Source organism: Chanodichthys erythropterus, chromosome 15 (assembly GCF_024489055.1).
Source record: "Chanodichthys erythropterus isolate Z2021 chromosome 15, ASM2448905v1, whole genome shotgun sequence".
NCBI classification, from domain to species: Eukaryota; Metazoa; Chordata; class Actinopteri; order Cypriniformes; family Xenocyprididae; genus Chanodichthys; species Chanodichthys erythropterus.
Genome location: NC_090235.1, coordinates 30305991 through 30326010, shown reverse-complemented (window position 1 = coordinate 30326010; position 20020 = coordinate 30305991). Strand labels below are relative to the sequence as shown.

The 20020-nt window shown below is 39.1% G+C and overlaps 1 protein-coding gene across 1 annotated transcript in view; it reads left to right on the top strand.

Annotated features, from left to right (window-relative positions):
* Nucleotides 1–20020, top strand: part of jarid2b (jumonji and AT-rich interaction domain containing 2b) — a 121358-nt gene that overhangs the window by 68543 nt on the left and 32795 nt on the right. The window contains exon 4 of the mRNA XM_067411573.1: nt 17334–17503. Coding sequence (XP_067267674.1) covers nt 17334–17503 — 170 coding nt within the window. The remainder of the gene's footprint in view (nt 1–17333; nt 17504–20020) is intronic.

The window sequence follows — 20020 nt, the reverse complement described above, 5'->3', positions numbered from 1 at the left end:
ATAACCCTCAAAATGGATCTTTACAAGATGTTCGTCATGCATGCTGCATGCATACATCGGATCATGTGAGTATTGTATTTATTTGGATGTTTACATTTGATTCTGAATGAGTTTGATAGTACTCCGTGGCTAAAGCTAACATTACACACTGTTGGAGAGATTTATAAAGAAAGAAGTTGTGTTTATGAATTATACAGACTGCAAGTGTTTAAAAATGAAAATAGTGACGGCCTTTGTCTCCGTGAATACAGTAATAAACGGTAACTTTAGCAACTTTAGCATTAGCAACATTCTAACGAAACATTTAGAAAGACAATTCACAAATATCACTAAAAATATCCTGATATCATGGATCATGTCAGTTATTATCGCTCCATCTGCAATTTTTCGCTATTGTTGGTGCTTGCTTACCAAGTCTGATGATTCAGCTGTGCACATCCAGACGTTGTGCGCTTGTCTAATGGCTTGATCATGGTCTGGCATATGCAAATATTGAGGCGTACACACCGACTGTTACGTAACAGTTGGTGTTATGTTGAGATTCGCCTGTTCTTTAGAGGTCTTTTAAACAGATGAGATTTATATAAGAAGGAGGAAACAATGGAGTTTGAAACTCAGTGTATGTCTTTTCCATGTACTGAACTCTTGTTATTCAACTATACTATATTAAGGTAAATTCTAGGGCACCTTTAAAGGGACACAAAAATGGCGTGTTTTTGCTCACACCTAAATAGGGGCAAATTTGACACGCTATAATAAATGATCTGTGTGGTATTTTGAGCTGAAACTTCAGACACATTCTGGGGACACCAGAGACTTATATTACATCTTGTAATGGGGCTTTATAGGTCCTCTTTAAGTCGTTATTCCATGAAAGTCTTGATATCCACCTAGTTCTCTTTTTGCACTTTCAAGGGTCCAATCTGTGTAGTCTAATGAGAAGATTATGCCTTTGTTTGGCCAGATTCTACAATATCAGATCTATAGTTTTCAGATAATTCAATCCCAGAATGCATGGGAGAAATCTCAGTGATGTAAAATCATCCAAGATGGCTGACATAGAGAAATTTTAACTGTAAATATATTTAATTCACTGCTAAAAACATTGATACATTTTTTTTTTAAATTGTTTTACCTGCAAAGCAGCTGCCTAAGTATTTACCTCATTCTAATTTCCATCTTTTATATTTTACTTGGCATTATAACCCAGTATTTGAGCTCATCGCCCATCTCCTTTCAAACAGGATTTGACTTTGATCTGAGTGTATGGCCACATTCAATGCTCAATCACACATTCACGTAGATGGGTGGCATTAGCATTATGGAAGACCTATTCATCAAGCCCACTGTTTAATGGCACAACTTTCATGGCGTGCCATAAACCCCCTTACAAACAGTTGCGTAGGCCCACTGAAGAGGCTTTTCTTCCTCTCGAGAGTCTGAATTAATCCCACCACCGGCTTCGAGGGAACAAAACAGCTCTAAGCGCAGACGCCGCTTCAAAGACGACGCTGCCCAGCGCCCACTGAACGCCACACAACGCAGCACTTCCACACTACAGCGGCCAGACCCCAGCAGATGTCCGTTTCAGCCCCCTCCTGAAAGAAACATTCACAGAGACCTTCTGTCAGGGGTTCTGTCTATCAAGCCACAAGCACCTATGGGAGAGCGCAAGAGAGAAATAGTGTGTGTGCGGGCGAAGATCAGCATGCAGCACCTGCCACTGCTCTACCTGTCACTTAATACCCCGTTATAATCGCTAATCAGAGTGCTGTCCTTTAGACATCATCATTAAAACAGCTTTGCATGGAGAGACAGATCTAGTGGGAGGCGAAAAAGAGGCAGAAACAGTTTGAGACAGGCAGTGCAGAGATTTAAGCAAGCACAAAGAAGTAGAGAGCAGCAGATGCAGTGTAAATGGTAAAGCATTGTGGGCCGTGAAAAGATCTGCCTTCAACCTGGTCTTAAAGGGATAGGTCACCCAAAAATACAAATTCAGTCATCATTTACTCACCATCATGTTATTCCAATCCTGCGTGACTTCTTTCTAACAAAGAGCATTAGGAGAATTAAGAAAATGTTGGGGATTTTCCATGTAATTACAATGAATGTAGGGCTTGACACAAAAGCATTATTAAAATATCATAAAAGTGGTCTATATAACTTGCATATTACATTACATATTACTTTACAGTACATTATATACATTTTCTGAAGTCATATGACAGATTTGAGGAACAAACTGATATGTAAGTTATTCACCTATTTTCTTGTTGTCAACTCTAGAACTGCTTATCTTGATTCAGTGATTTGATCTCAAGAAAGTCATGACTCAAATCAGTGCAATTCATGAATTAATCATTCAGATTTGTTCTGTACACAAGACCAACTGAATAACTGAAAAGATCTGACTCAAAAGAATGATGTTCACAGATTGTAAATCTCTACTTCTCCCATGAACTCTTATGAAATTATGAATTTTTATGGAGCTTATGCTTATTTTTTATATAAAAGCTTCATTCTCTGTTCATTGTAATTGCATGGAAAAGAGCAACCAGCACATTCTTCAAAATACCTTCTTTTATGTTCCACACAAGAAAGTCTGCATACAGATTTGAAACAATATGAAGTTAAGTGAATGATGTCAGAATGTTAATTTTTGGGTGAACTTTGCTTTTAATGAATCACTCCTTGTCTGTTATTTGGCATGCTTCTTTACTTTTCAGTATGTTGGAAGTTTGTGTACTTGTCTGTGTGTGTGTGTCCATGCTGGGCAACTTATTTGGCAACTGCTGCCAACATAAGACGACAACAAGGAGTCTGATTGAGGCCGTGCCAACGTCTGTCACACCTGGCCTACAATAAACCACCCCAAAAAAAGTGAGAGAGAGAAAGAGAATGAAAGGGAGGAGAGACAGACAGAGGCACAGGTGCAGGGGCTGGCCAGGTTGCAGGGGGAGGGATATGGAAAGTCGTTTGGGAGAAGACTGCTGTTTGCATTCCCAGGATCGGGAAATAGAGAGGCCTCCAAGTTCTGCCAAGTGTCAAAGCAGCAACTTACCATCCTTCATTTCAAATCACAGTCGCCTAGATGCACTGAATACACACAAAACCCCAGTTAGAAGAGACAAGGGGGCACGAAATGTGGCAGGCGCTGAAGAGGCCTGTCCTTTTTAGTGTGTATTTGTGTTTACTTGTTTGAGAACCCTTCTCAAAGAGACGATCGTTTGAATTGTTTGTGTAGTGGCTGCTCAGTTGCTGCCAAATTACTCTTTTGTGTTGGGCCAATGCCACCTTTACAGCATTTCTTTACTCTGGCTGGTTGAGAATAAAATCCTAGTGTTTTTCTTAAGGTTCTTTTATACTATTCGTGTCAGTGTTCACCAGTGCAACTCTACAGGCAGCACATTGCTCCTAGGTCAAGTGTTATAACAACACTCAAAGTTTAAATGTTTTTAAAAGTCAATTTGTATGCGTGTATGTGTTGATATAAGTTTTGGGTCAGTAATTTTTTGAAAGAAGCGAATACATGTATTCAGAAAGGATGCATTCAATTGTTTAAAGGATTAGTTCACTTTAAAACTTTCAAATTAAGCTTTACTCGCTCTCAAGCCATCCCTAGGAGTATATGACCATCTTCTTTCTGATGAACACAATTGGAGTTATATTAACAAACATCCTGATGCATCCAAGCTTTATAATGGCAGTGAACAAGACCAACGAGTAGCTCAAGAAAGTGCATCCATCCATCATAAACGTACTCCACACAGCTCCGCGACATCAGTTACGCTTTTGAATACAGAAGCTAGATATTTTACTTTATAACTTGTTAAATATGGATATTTTTCTTACACAAACGCATCGCTTCACTTCAGAAGGCCTTTATTAACCCCCCGGAGCCCTGTGGAGTATTTTTATGATGGATGGATGCAGGGCTGGGCGATATATCGCATGCGATTGTCACGCGCATTTCGTCAGTAAAGCCGGTTCCCTGATTACCGCTAAATCGCCATCACCTGTTTTCAAATGGAGCAGCATTTAATAGACAGAGCCGATAAGCCACGCAATATCGCGTTCATATCGCAGATGAATCGCCTTCGATTAATGAACGCGATATTGTGTAGCTTGACAGTGAACTACGGCTCTGTCTATTAAATGCCGCTCCATTTGAAAGCAGGTGATGGCGATTTAGCCGTAATCAGGGAACCGGCTTTACTGACGAAATGCGCGTGACAATCACATGCGATATATCGCCCAGCCCTAGATGGATGCACTTTCTTGAGCTTCATATCCGTTGGTCCCATTAACTGCCATTATAAAGCTTAGATGCTTCAGGATATTTATTAATATAACTCAGATTGTGTTCATTAGAAAGAAGAAAGTCATATACTCCTAGGATGGCTTGAGGGTGAGTAAAGCTTGGGGTAATTTTCATTTTAAAGTAAACTAATCCTTTAAATGTCTCAGTAAAGACATTTATAATGTTACAAAAGATTTCTATTTCAAATACATGCTGTTCTCTTAAATTTTCTGTTCATCAAAGAATCTTGAAAAAAAAAAAAAAAAAAGTACATCACAGTTTTCACAAAAGCACCACAACTGTTTTTAATGTTGATAATTTAAAGAAAGGTTTCTTTAGAAGCTGGAGTAATGGCTGCTGGAAATTCAGATGATTTGCAATCCCAGGAATAAATTACGTTTTATAATGTGTTCATATAGAAAACACATTTTAAATGATAATATTTTTTCACAATATTAATGTTTTTACTGTATTTTTAATCAAATAAATGCAGCTTTGTTGAGCATAAGAGACTTCTTTTAAAAACGTGAAAAAAAACTACCGACCCCAAACTTTTGAATAGTTGTGCATATTAAATAAAGTATAATATAGTATAAAATCACTCTGATAGGTCAAGTTGAGAGCATTGCATTATGAGAAACAGTATTCTGAGGGTTGTATATAATGTATTTTGGTGATTTGTAATGGTGTTTTCCATGCATATTTTGCACAGTATACACTTTGCATACCATTTAACATAGTAATTTATTACTTTTACTTTAAAATGTCATATTCATGCACATATGGGCCGATCATGCCTTCAATACATATGGCTCTATAATAGCCACATTGATTTTCCTCTAAATCTGCTGGTTGCGCTACATACTACAATCCACTCTAATGGTACAGCAGATCGATGTCTGCAACGCATGGGCGATTAAACATGATTGGAGCGTGACGCATGTTTTCAGAGCCATACACCGGGATGAATTGAGAGGTATAGCGTGAGAAGAAGATTCTCAGGTAGGCCGTTTGGCTCCAAACTCCAGCTGATTCACAGGGCAGGAATGTCCTGTGTTTGAGGACTCAGGCTGAGGTATTTGCACAGCAGACAGTCGTGGCTGCCGATTGGCTAGGGCTTGATGAGTGGGAGCAGTGGGCCATAATCTCAGCTGCTGTGCCCAAGTGTGTTAGGGCATGTCATTTTAATGTTACTGATAATGCTCAATGGTTTAAATGAGTTGAATTCACTGCGGCACTTGTGTTTGTCTATATATGCTTTTGCGGTCGCTTTGATTCCTGCCTTTTGATTTGCTCTAACATTTTTGCCATGTTGAGAGCTGTGTTGAATGGCAGCCATGCTCCATCAGCTGTGCTTGGGTTTGTTTTGGCAATACCTCTGAGTTATGAACACTGCTCTTAAAGGGATAGTTCACCCAAAAATGAAAGTTCTGTCATCATTTACTGTTCCAAACCTGTATAAATATCTTTTTTCTACTGAACACAAAGGAAGACATTTGGAAGAATGTTTGTGACCAAGCAGATCTCGTCCCCCATTGTCTACAATGGTATTTTTTTTTCCTATGGTAGTCAGTGGGGGACAAGATCTGCTCGTTTACAAACATTCTTCTAAATATCTTCCTTTAAAGATATTTAAAAATATATTTAGCAGAATGTATTTGCCTCTCTTTGCCATGCAATGACAGTGAATGGGGACTGGGGCTATCAGGTGCCATAGTGAACAAAAACTACAATGACTTGTGCACTTTATTTCAAGCCATATGATAGCTTTGTGTGAGCACCTGACTGAAATTTAAGACTTTATTCACTGAAATTCTTGCTTGACTGCCCCAGTTCCCATTCACTTTCATTATATGAAAAGTAGCTTGGATATTCTGCTAAATTTCTCCTTTCGTCTTCCACAGAAGTTGTCATACAGGTTGCAAAAGACACAAGGCCCTATTAATGTAACTATGGTCTCTTTCTGTTTAAGCAGTTCAGGCTGGATCAGACTTTATACCAACAGTGAAAACACTAGAGATGATCCAGCAGAAATCTCTTTCTAATTTTGTGCATGAAAAGCTCCCCATGTCCTTGTGCTCTCTGTCTCCCTTCATCTTTTTGTCTCGAAGCGCTCTAGCTGTGCACAGTATTAATGATGCCCAGCAGTGACTGACAGCGTTCGGGTGCATCAGTGTGACATCACGCATGAGCAGCAGACGGATGTGTTAAAACAGAGGGGAGGGTGGCGTGGGCCCTCAGCATCTGGCTCGATGCCAGTCGAGACCACCTGTCTGAGCGCAGCACGTCTGCTCTATTGTTAAACCACACCGGCTGGGTTAAGTTGCAGCCCTATATAAAGAGTGACAGACATCTTAAGTGGGAACACGGGATTTAGACAGGGATTTTATAGGAGTACTGGTATCTCTGTCTGTCGCTTTCTCTCCCCTTCCGCAGCCTCAGCAGCTTATGCTTTCCATTACGTAACAAATAGCCTTCAGTTGCCTTTAATGAAATCACAAGCGATTGAATTAAGTATGTAGGTCATTTCGGCACCTGTCCAGCAGCGGCTCTGGAAAGCCGTTATCATGCAGGAACTTTATAGTAACACCTTCTAGAGTGAATATGAGCGTTGCTTCGGTTGCAAATGCCTCCTGAAGCCCACAGGTCATGTAAACAGTCACGCTAACATTTAAAGCAACAGAGTGCTAAAATAGGCCTGTAAATATAGAAAAGACTTTTATGGCAGAAATGAAAATTTGTACTTTTTGTTTTTACACTTAGCTGGTTTAAATGACACAATTCATTACTGTTATTGGTCAAGACCTGCTCTTTTTTATATAGTTTGAAATTTGATGTTGACTCAGATTTGGCTTGGTCTTTACATGTTTACAGATAAGTCAATGTGAAACAGTCCATTTTATTTCTGACATGATTAGAGTGAAATAGATATTCAACCAAAAAAAAGCTCAGGATTGATTTGATTGATTGATTTGCATATTATTTGCTTATTTATTTATTCATTTCATTCTTTATATTTTAATTATATATTAAATCTGCCATGGAAAAAAGTAAAATATAAACGATTAATAACAGTGAATCGGAAAGCGTTTTAAACTTTTGGGTTTGTTTTGGAAGGCAGGGTTCTCAAGTATTTGTGAAGATGTTAGCAAGGCTTACAGCTGCTTTAAGTTTCTTACTGTCAAGTCGACATTCTTAGAAGGTGATGTAAAATGATTGTGGTGCTGAGAGAAGAGCTGATATTAGGCTTTTAGTAGTTGAATGATTAATGGTGATGCAGTGCACTTAAGCTAAAACATGGCTTAAAAATATCTACAGTACCTTTATAATTGAATCTCTTGTGTGTTTAGATGCTAAGGGCTTTGTGTTGCACAAATCCATATTTTTATTCTCCTGAGGTGTATGTTAATGTCATAGCTGTATTTTTGTGATGAACGGTGGCATTTGTAAGTTAACCCTGAGGAGTCGGGTTTGTATTTTTCTCCTCTGACCTCTGTGACTCCTCCTCTTTTGGCTTACCTGACTAATGATGTGATATATGAAGGTTGAGTAGTAGGGTGCGAGGTTAAAGGTCAATCCAATACCAAACCATCTTTCATGGTTCTGAGCAGAGAACTTGACTCAAGTAGGCAGAAAAGCAATAAGAAATTAGCTGGAGTGTATTTGCAGGTCCAAAGTTTATTCTGATGAAGAACATTCCACAGGGGAAGGTCATCAAAATAACATTAATTTATTCTCCAGCCCAGGGTCAGAGGGCATCTTTCACTAGTCTTTTTTGTACTGAACCAGAGTCTATATTCTCTCAGAGGATTAACAAAAGAAATATTTGAGATTCAATTAATATTTACGCTACCGTTCAGTTAAGGCTTTTATTCAGCAAGTATGCATTAAATTGATCAAATGTAACAGGAAAGACATTCATAATATTACAAAGATTTTTTTTTTCAAATAAATGCTGAAACTATCATGGTTTCCAGAAAAAAAATATTAAGCAGCACAACTGTTTTCAACATTGATAATAATCAGAAATGTTTCTTGAACTGCAAATCAGCATATTAAAATGATTTCTGAAAGATCATGTGACATTAAAGACTGGAGTGTTTTATATAAAAATGTGTATATGTATATGTATGTGTGTATATATGTGTGTGTGTGTGTGTATTAGCTCAAGTGGCATTTTTTTTAAACAAAAATATATATATATATATATATATATATATATATATATATATATATATATATATATATATATATATATATATATATATATATATATATGTGTGTATATATGTATATATGTGTGTATATATGTATATATGTGTGTATATATGTATATATATATATATATATATACAGCTATGGAAATAATAATATGTGTGTGTATATATATATATATATATATGTATGCATGTGTGTGTATATGTATATGTGTATATATATGTGTATATTTCACTGTTTTGCTCTCAAATAATACTATTACAGTTGAGTGATTTAGAATTGTTTTGCAAATCAACTCAACTCAGTAATTACTAAGTACGATTTGTTTTCAAATATTTACCTTTTTTTTTTTTTTTTTTTTTATTGGCCATCTAACCCAACCCAGATTCTGTTTTTCTGCTTTGTCACCGTTTTGTAGCAATTATCATTTCAGCACTGTTTATTAGACCGGCTCATGAATGACCCAGAATCAGGGATCCCCCTGCGCTCTCTTGGCTGCCGTGGGCTGCTCGGCACATGTGCCGCTGGCTCCTCACCGTGCTCTCAGAGCCAGCTGCTCCGCACTGGCAGAGGCTGCTGAGAGAGTTTATCAGGACCATGTGGCCCATCTGGAGCTGTTTAGTTTTAGCGGAGAGCGAGAAAGAGAGAGTTAGCATGTGTACTAGAAGCAGCAAGCCAGCAAGAGAATGAAAGATGTTTGACTTTACAGAAAAACTGGCCGTTCCTCTTTATCATACATTACTTTCACCCTTCTCCGTCTGGTAACATAGTAGTAAGAATAGTTTAAATTATAGCTGTTAATTTAACACTAAATGTTTATTTAATGTGATTAATTATAAATAAAATAAAGTGATTAAAAATGAATGCTATTAATCATACCGCCACAATAAGAAATTTACTTACCATCGGAGTGACATTCGTGTTTTTCAAGTCTACACTGAAATACAAAGAGACGTGACACAATAGCTAAGGGCATTTTATTATATTTATGCTTTGTTTGCGGTTTAATTTTTTTGATTGACAGGTGTTTGTGTGTGTCTCCAAGCAGTTTAGTGAAGCCTATAGCATAGAGCAGCTGGGCATGACAAAAGATGGATTTAACGATGACAGGATGTGTGCCGAACAGATTTGAATGAGTAGATTCAAAGTAAACTATGTTAGAGATCACAGTCAATCTACAGTGCTTGTTTATCTCTAACAATACAAACCAAATAGATGGTATATTACACATACACATGCTGTATGCTGAGAATTATGAGTGTCTGTTCTGCAGTCGCATCATATTATCACATCATGGTATGGTTATTATCAGAATATCAAAAGATTATAGGATTTGTCAGTTAAGTTAGGCTTAAAGGAACACTCCACTTTTTTTGAAAATAGGCTCATTTTCCAACTCCCCTAGAGTTAAACAGTTGAGTTTTACCGTTTTCGAATCCATTCAGCCGATACCACTTTTAGCATAGCTTAGCATAGTTCATTGAATCTGATAAGACCGTTAGCATCGCGCTTAAAAATGACCAACGAGTTTTGATATTTTTCCTATTTAAAACTTGACTCTTCTGTAGTTAAATCGTGTACTAAGACCAACGGAAAATAAAAAGTTGTGATTTTCTAGGCTGATATGGCTAGGAACTATACTCTCATTCAGGTGTAATAATCAAGGAACTTTGCTGCCGTTCAATGGCTGCAGCAGTGCAATGATATTACGCAGCACCCGTGAGCCCCTGCTTGCACAGGGAACGTGCCTTGCAACCATGGAGACGTTTGTGAGAGACGCTGCGTAATATCATTGCACTGCTGCAGCCATGATACGGCAGCAAAGTTCCTTGATTATTACGCCTGAATGAGAGTATAGTTCCTAGCCATATCAGCCTATAAAATCGCAAATTTTCATTTTCTGTCGGTCTTAGTACACGATTTAACTACAGAAGAGTCAAGTTTTAAATAGGAAAAATATCAAAACTCTTTGGTCATTTTTAAGCGCGGTGCTAACGGTCTAATCAGATTCAATGAACTATACTAAGCTATGCTGAAAGTGGTACCGCCAGAACCGGAGATCGGCTGAATGGATTCAAAAACAGTAAAACTCAACTGTTTAACTCTAGGGGAGTTGGACAATGAGCCTATTTTCAAAAAAAGTGGAGTGTTCCTTTAAGATGAGGCCTAAGTTACAGTTTTCACCATATATAATATATGTACATAATCTCGCGTCATAAAAGCATTCTAAGGTTTCATTCTAAGACTCAGTCGAACACACGAATGCTCTTCAGCACTCTTCTTCGTAAGCATTTGAGCGTGCAATTGAAAACTAGCCTAGAGCGCCATCTGCTGTTAAAACCTAAGCTCAGATTCGATTCGAGAGACAACCACGATGCATTCGGAAAATATCAGAATCGATCCACAAATCGCGATGCATTGATATATTGTCCCAGCACTACTATGGACACACATGGAGTCTGTACTTGGGTGTTCTGTCTTTTTTATTTGTGGGCTAGGTGTTTTATTTGTTTAGGTTTTTATAAAAATATTTTTTAAATAAAAATTTAGCCTTGCTTAGAATTTAGGTGTGATCCATACCAACACATCAAAAAGATATCTTTATTTGCGATGTCTTCCAGTTCATTAATTTTCTACAGATCACTATGTTTGATGCGCTTCTCACCTGATAGCAATTCGGTTAATTTACGCGCTGTTTACACCTGGTATTAAGATGCGTTTTGGTCAATTGTATAATTGGAAGTGGACGACGCTAAATACAGGTGTAAACAGGGTCTACAACGTTTTGAGCATGTCCACTTTTGACATCTTCCAGAGGTAGTTGAAAATGCCTACAACCAGATTGCTTTTGTAGTGTAAACGTTCATGTGGTTGAATGTGTTCGAACAACCACTAAACACCGCCTTCTAAGGCCTTCTAGCCTGCTGACCTAATGCGTAAACGTTAATGGAAGCTCACTAGCCAGATGGGATTTAAACTTTGTCGGCTGGAGACACGATATTGGTTTGAAGATGGAAATCAAACCAAGCGCAATATTCTCTCACAATTCCTAATTTCTAACATGCACTCACTTCGTTTGTCGTTGTCTTGCGGCTATCAGAGCAGTATCGAAAGCTGCTGCTCTCCGTATGTTTTTCAATTGTCTCCAGGCGCGTTCATATGTAAATTGCGCAAGCTTATTTTGTTCATTAGATCGAAAGATCTGAAAAAGCCCATACATTTACCTGCCCATAGACCCTCCCCTCGAAGAAATGAGGACAGAAGTGGTTGAAAGTGGATAAAGAGACAGATTAAAATACCAGGTGTAAACAGGTATGTGTCTGCCTCGTCTACTTGTGATCCGATCGACCAAAATGCATCTTAATACCAGGTGTAAACAGGACCTTAAAGTTGTCTTCATGTTAATACATGCACATGACAGAAAAGCTGAATGAATCAGTGTTGCACACAAAGGGTTTTTATACACCCCTCCTCCCCTTTTTTCCCTTCTTAAAACTCAAACATCTCTGCCCCAAGGGTCTATCAGTGCCTGCCCTCTCTTCATGGCTCCATCCATCTCCCTCCTGCAATCATTCATCTCTTTCTCCCTCCCTGCGAGCTTCTCCCCTGCTCCACTCATCTGATCTGGAGAGAGCCAGAGCCTGCTGCTGAGATTAGGAGTGACTCCAGCCGCTGTGGAATGCTTTGATGCTTCGTGATCTGGGGGGGGGGGAGGTGCTGACACCAGAGGGGTTGTCCCATTTACCCCTGGCGCCGCCAATGTGCTTTTGTTTGTGGAAGCCCTCCAACTCTTCCTCCTGTTCAGCACAATTTGGTGCTCTTTTAGAGGAGCACCATCCTTCAAAACAATCACACACACTACAGAGTGCTCAAGCATTCAGTGGATTCCCAGAGTGCTTGCAGTACCTGTGCTATTTTATTGTCATGCTGTGCGCTTATGATTGAAGAGAGAGATCATGTCACCAAAGACTTCAGAGATCAACGCCAGCAGAGATCACAGAACATGACTTGTTTATTATCTGTGTCCTGCACTGCCGATGCAGATGGGACAGCTTCAGTTGTTTAATGTTGGAGATTGTGACTGCCTCCTGTGATTGGAGGCAGATACATTGAAATTGGAGGAAACTGGAGATAACTACTCAACATGCAAATGATTAAGCATTAGCGTTTCATGTAATTGCATGTAATGTAAACCAGTAAAAGTAGCTTAACTTAAATGCCATTATCAATCATCATATTAGACTTCATGCATATATTTCAGTGATATACACCACTCTTCTGATTGTCCACTCCAGCTCAAAACAGCTGTTTCTTGTAAAGCAAGGTAACATAAAGGTTACTGAAGCATTTTGTAACTCTCCTTCACCTCCTCTCCTAAGCTCCATTAAGCCCCATGGATCCAATCGGCAATCGCTGTTTCTTTTCCTTTCCGATGGGACAAACTCCACTCCTCTCTTGTTGCTGTCCTAAAAGCTAATCAATGACACAGAAGAGCTCCACATGTAACATCAGAGTGGGGCATTCTTTGAAGGGCGAGGCATAGGGATTAGAGGAGGATGAATTTGGACATCCTGCCATAATCCCTCCCTCCGCGCCTCCCAGCAGGTGCTCACCCCTCGCTTTTTTCCCTTTTGGTTGTTTCGCTTGACTACCCCTTCTTCACTTTTTCACTCCTTCTCTGTCTGGCTCTCTCTACATCTTGGCCAGCTGGGCTGATCTCCAGACTAATTTAGTCTGACCTCTTTGTCCCTCTATCTTAAGCACACCCTTACAGGTGGAGGAGAGCAAGCTAGAGGCAAATGCATTGAAACTGGAGATTTGAATGTGGTACTTTGACCAAAACTGTAGACCAGTTTGGAGGCATAGACCTTGAAAACTGTTGGTTGAAATTCAGGTAGGAACTTGAAATCTGTAGATTGATTAGGAGGCAGATACCTTGAATCTGCAAGAAGATTTGACACATACATTGGAACTGGAGGCAGATACTTTGACACTAGTGGCATCTTTTAAATGCAGATACATTAGAAACTTGAGGCAAATTTGGATGCAGATACATTGACAACTGTAGACTGATTTGGAGGCAGAAACTTTGAAAACTTTAAGCTGATTTGAAGGCAGATAAATTGAAGCTGGGGGTGAATTTGGAGGTAGAGACTTGGAAACTAGAGGCAGATATATTTAAACTCCTGGATGCCTTCTAGTCATCTCTGTTTATACCAGTCTGCACCAAATACCCTTTAAACTTGACCTCAGGCACAGCTCTTCATCATAGGATTTTGGCCTCCATGAGCTAAATGGTAATTGGATAATAGCCCTAGTTCCTGGAGTGACCTTACCCTGTTGTGGTTTTTATCAGCTGTAAATTATGCATGAGCCTCTTGTTAAAAGACTGGCATTGTAAGAGAACCCATATCTGTCCCATTAAGGAGTGCACAGGCTGGGAAGCTCCATGGGGCTATTGTGTTGCAGTGTCTCTTGCCCATTGAGGAAGGGAAAGACCAGCGGAACCGGAATGCCCAGATCAGTCAATCTCATGGCCCCTCTTTACCCATCCTGTCTAGAGGATGTGGTTGGATCCAATCTCCACCCTCCATCACTCATGTTGCAGTTTACAGACTCTCTTTTTCTGAGAGTTACAGAAGGTTCAATATACAGTGTATATATCATTGTTCCCTGGTTGACAGGTGTGTCTTGAAGTTTGTTTGGAGCCGGGCTTTTTGGAGTGCATCGTTAATTTGTACAGACATTCTATAAGTGGGAACAGCCACAACTCCTGAAAATTTACTTAGGAAAATATGCAGAGCTTCAAAACACTAGAACTTTCTAAAACCTAACAAGTTTATGTGCTGTCTACTGCTTACTTAGACGACTACCTTATAAGACAACATCCTAAATGTCATGAACTTTCACTGAATTGGAACACTCTTCATATGCAACAATGTCTTATGACACACAAATTGTATTTAGCACATGTGATTCCAATAAAGTTTGACATTAGCATGGAAACCGACAACGAGGTACTCTAACAAGCCCAAATATGCATAGTGCAGAAATATTGTGTAAATATTTAATGAGATGTCACTATTTTTATCTAGAGTCTTCAGTATTTAATATCAGATTTTTTCACTGAGTTTGGTGCAATGCATTTTGGGTTTTTCTTCCATCAAAAAGTTGTTTCCCACCTTTTTGGAAAGTGCTTTTGCATTTTGAGTGCCTACAATGCTTTTAAAAGCCAGACAGGGAACTCACTAGTTTTTGAAATGGAGCTATCATTTAAATAAGCAATTTACAACATCAACAACCCAGGAAAGTTGTGGTTCCATAGTGTCTTCCTAGAGTGACTTTTCCCATTTCTGTTAGGACGTATTGTATTGTTTCTCTCTCTCATCTGTTTAAGTGTACTGTATACCATGTGAGGTCTGTATAGATGTGGTGAGAGACATGCATTAAGTTGTAAAATCACTTTCTACATCATATGTAGGGATTACACTACATCATGTCGACTATCCGAGCATGCATCTCCATCTCTGTCACTGGATACTTGCATGCCAAACAGTTGGCCATTATACCCTGTAATGAGGAACAGATAGGATAAATTGTCCAATAAAAGCAGGCCGTCTCTGAAATTGAGAACAGTCTAGACTGACTCTATGAACTGTGACATCCTTCTTTGCTTTACTGGATCCTTTTTGTGCACAGCTGCATCAGAATTACTCTGGTACTTATGGTTGCGTTAATACCTCTAAAGCAGCAGTTCCCAGCTCCTAAAAATATTTAGGTTTCTTATGAAAACCATGGCAAGAAAAGGAGATTGTTTTCTTTATTTCTCTTGCGAAGTAACAGTCCTCCCCTGGACCAGTCTAAATGAGGTTAAACCTCTGCCTGAAACACTTTAGCAATCAATAAATAATGGGGCAATTGGCTGGCTTGTAAGTGCTTTGTTGAATATCTAGCAGCAATGTTTTAAAAGCAAGGTTTTTTACGCTTGTGTTTGTTGGCTGAAATCTCACTCGGCTGTCATCTAGTCCTCCATCTATCTCCAATGTTTCGATGAACTTTTTGCCTGTGTAATCTCCATTAATTAATGTCAGTGTTTGGGTGTGGAGCTGTAGTCCCCTTTTGAACAGATGAAGCAGTTTTAAAGGTTGATTATGCATCTTTTTGAAACATAACACATGTTGTATTTTAATCTTGTGTCCACTTAGTTTTTTTTCCCCCTGTAAATAAACTATAGTTCACTGTAATTTATTGTTTAAATACATGTCTGTGAGGCTTTCAGTCTCCTTTTTCCCCCCTCCTCCTTCCTGTCTTTTTAAAGACTTCAGCACATTTAATTGCCTGACTCTCATCATTCACTAACACAGTTTGGTAGTTTTGTCCTTGCACTATTTCCTATATGGAGCCTTTGGTATTACAAAAGGTGTTTTATAAAAAGTACATACAGTATAGACTTAATGAATGGCTTACGTAACAATTCTTCATAAATGCTTCAATAATGGCTTTGGAACCACAAAATTAAGATTCCAAATTAGTCAGAAAGTGTGTTCTCAACTTGTTCAAAATAGTTGTGAACAGTAGTTCTCATTTTTTGTGGCATAACAGAGGTGCCCATGCCATCAGTCATAGTCATGAGAGACTGAAACAGGAAAAAAAAAGAAGGAACAATCTGTCTGCGGAACGCAGCGCTGGTGAGAATTGATTAGCGATGCCGTTGCAGCTTCGTCAAAGCTGCTGGCGGTTGGCAAACCATCTCAGGCACGGTCCTCTGATTGAATGAGATTAATTTGTAAAGGAGTGAATGATGTTTGTCTTTTACCCATCCCCCGTGTTTTTTTTAATTCTATGTGGGGAGAACATATTTGGCAGCAAACATCAGGCGTTGACCGAGGGGAGTGCGTGTGGGTAAAATGATGAAATGCAGCTGAAATGGAAAGTGCGTACACGCGTGCCTCCTCTGGCAGCGCACGGAGGGTGGAGGAAGAATTGAGACATACGACTTTCCACTGTTTTTAGTATTCCATGCTGTTTTCAGTGGAGAGTTGAACTGAAATGTAGAGTCAGTGAGTTGGCTGTCTCCAAAAGGAGAAGCTGTAATGAGTGTGTGAGGGGCCTTGAATGTTGGCAGTTTGATTTATCCTTAGTGCTATTTATCAGTCATCAGCTGCCGCTGAAGTCTTCACTGCACATAATGGAAAACTTAATTACATTTCAAAGCCTTGATGTGAATCAACATTCGGAGGTTGAGTTAGACAACAATCTTGCAAGTGCTAAAGAAGGGAACAGGTTTGTTATAAAAAATATTCCTATTGTATAAGGTTTCACAACTGTTTTGGAAACGCTGTCAGATTTTTATGAAAGATTTAAAAACATTAGACAACAGTAAAGCCAGTCCTTATCTTTTAAGGCCACCTTTCCATATTTCACCTACTAGCAGTTCAACAAGATTAAATATGGGTGAATACATTTTTTCCAGTTTTGTAGTTTTATTGTTCCAGTACTCAACCCAGTTATCAGCATTTGGATAACTATCAGAAATAGCAGCTCTTGTGTGCTAATCAGACCAAAAACTTGTTTGAAAGGGTTCCAGATCGACTGAATTAGTCATGGCAACAGCAAGGCCCCAAGTGGAGTTTTACCATCACGAGAGCAAATGCGTTAAGAGGAATTTATTGCTCTGGGCAACGTTATCCGAGTCCCAGTGCCAAGTGGGGATTTGCTGAAGAAAAGTTTTTATAATGTATCCATAAAGTCTCAGTTATATGATAGAACGCAAGTGCATTTAAAATCTATTGTTTCCATTTTCTCTCTCTCTCAGGCCCAGACTGCATGCACAGAGGAAGTTTGCTCAGTCTCAACCCAACTCTCCCAGCACCACGCCGGTGAAGATGGCCGACCCCTCTCTGCCCACGCCGCTCACACATATCACATTCCTCTCCAAGCGCAAACCCAAGACAGAAGACTTCCTCACCTTCATATGCCTTCGAGGTATTGCCTTATTTTTCAATGCCCTTCCTTCCTTGCCTTACCATCCAGAGTTTTATTATATTATTTATTTATTTATCATTTTGGTTTTTAATTTAGTTTTATTTAGTTGTAAAGGTGCATGTTTTTTTTTTTGTTAAATCGTTTCAGGATCATTTTAGTTTTCCTCTCTAGTAACAGCACCACAAAATGTTGACGAACAACACTTTATTAGCAATGGCACCATGTATTACAAAATAATACGATCAAAGTTGAAGTTTCAACACAGCACACTGCAGTCCAAGTGGACAATTAAATGTGCTATAAATGTGTCATTGCTGTTACATTTTAGCAGTAAATCGTAACTACCATCATTATAGGGCATCCAGAAGCATGGACTGTATCCGCTCAGAGCAACAACTAGTTGATGAATTTGCCAAGATACGGCATGCCAATTTGGAAAATATTTCAGGGGTTATTATTGAGGCTGTTTAGACTCTCAATAACCTACAGTTCAGATGAACTAAAGAAGACTCTTATGTGTTTTGTGTTGGTTTTGCAATGTTTCACAAAGTGAGCTGAGCAATTATGTGCTGTAACCAATTTGCTTCTCACAGTTAATTATTGTGGTTTTGCCATTGTCAGATTTACCTGCCCTTGAACATCATATGCGATACAGCAAAAGTCAGAATTCAGGCTTGAGAAATGAAATCAAACCACTTAACACTGAAAAATGAAATATTTTTTTCTTAAATCTTTTTATTTTTTGTTTTGTATTAGCTTCTTGTTTGATCCTTTTGGGAACTCAAGCTTTTAGTTATTTTATTGCTAGTTTTTGTCTTTGTAATAGTTTTCATTTATGATAATAACCTTTCCTACAACCTTTGCCCAACACCTCTCACTCATTCCCCTGGTGTCAAGGTAAATGATCTGAACCGTAGCACCGGTGTCTGGTGTCATGGCCGAAATGGTATCTCCAATGCACTTGCTACACAAATGTTGACTCTCAAAGTTAGGAGGTATCAACACCAACCGATTCATGTTGAATAATGGTGTTATCTTCCTGTCATGAAGTGTCATGAACACACATTTTTACAAACACACCCACCTCTGTGAACCAAGCTATGCCTTTCACAAGGGATTATGGGTACCCCCTGCTTTCAAGGTCGGTACACAGAGTTTCTATAGAGTGAAGCTCAAATATTAGTTTTACCACAGAACAGGTAAACCTAAAAGCTTCAGGGTAGCATGGAGCCTCATAACCAATTCATGTTGAATCTGAGAATTTAGATATTTAATTTAATTTATAAAATTTTTTAAAGTTGTCATCTAATTGGTTTTAAATGTTTTACTACACTGCAGTCCATTCTGTGGGTTTCCCCCCCCAAATCTGTGCAGAAAATGCAAAACTGCTCTTTGCCTTGTCTGTAGACTTTGGGTGGCCCTTTTTATTTTACATTAATATTTATTTGACTGTTTAAAACCATTTACTAGTATCAGAACTTAACAATCAAAAGAGAAATGTTTCTCTCCCGTTTCATGCATGTCCTGAGATGTGTAAAAGGTAGGAAAAGTGGAAGCAGAATGTTCCGTTTGTACCGCTCAAAAAATTGAGAACGAAGGATTGCTGGACTTTGAATTTATTCTCTGGCTGGAGTTTTTACAACATAATACTTAAACCTTGCGGGAGATGGTTTAGACTGCCTCATTTCACTATAAACTTTCCTTCCTCGCTGGGATTTCAGAATAGCAGCCAGAACTATCCTTTCTCATGTTTTCCGAAAACAAGACATTCATTAGCCAAAATTTATGGTTGTGAACACTCACTGCTTCTGTAAAAGTAGTCTTTTAATCACTTTGACACGTGATTGTGTCAGTGACGGTACCGTGTGAAATGTTAGCTTGTTGTATCAATGCGTTATGCCCCATGTATGCAGTCGGGTCAGCTCAGGTCTTCTCAGACTTGGCCGTAACTTGACTTGGACTGGTGTTTGAGGTCATGGAGAGGCCAAATCCATGCGTTGAGGGTGTTGCGTATCAGCCTCAACTCTCAGTGACTCTCTTGGCAGTTTTTTCCACAGCGACAATATAGACGATGGGCCGCACTTCAATAACTGTACACCAGCCTCTGTATTATTTATAGATGATACTCCCCTGCTGAAGTCGAGCTGGTGTGTATATTTGTGTGTGTGTGGAGCGTTATGTTGTCCAAATGGCATTACAATACACTGGTGTTATGAAAAGTAGAGTTGCCATAACGGCATGTGTCGTTTTATCCTTCAAAGACTCCCTGACATTCAGTATCTTCCAGAGTTCTCTTTACTTTGGCATGTCTGTTCCAGCCTTCAGGAGAGGCGGTCGTCAGCAGACAGTGTTGATCTTTCACAGGGGTGGAGATAGAAGATGGGTAAATACAGATCAATGGATTCTGGGTAAATATAGCCAGGGTCAAATGGGCAGTCCTACAATAGCTCAGTTATGGCTGACTGCCAGTGAAACACCGCTCTTATCTGACATAGAAAAAGTATTTAACCGGACCGC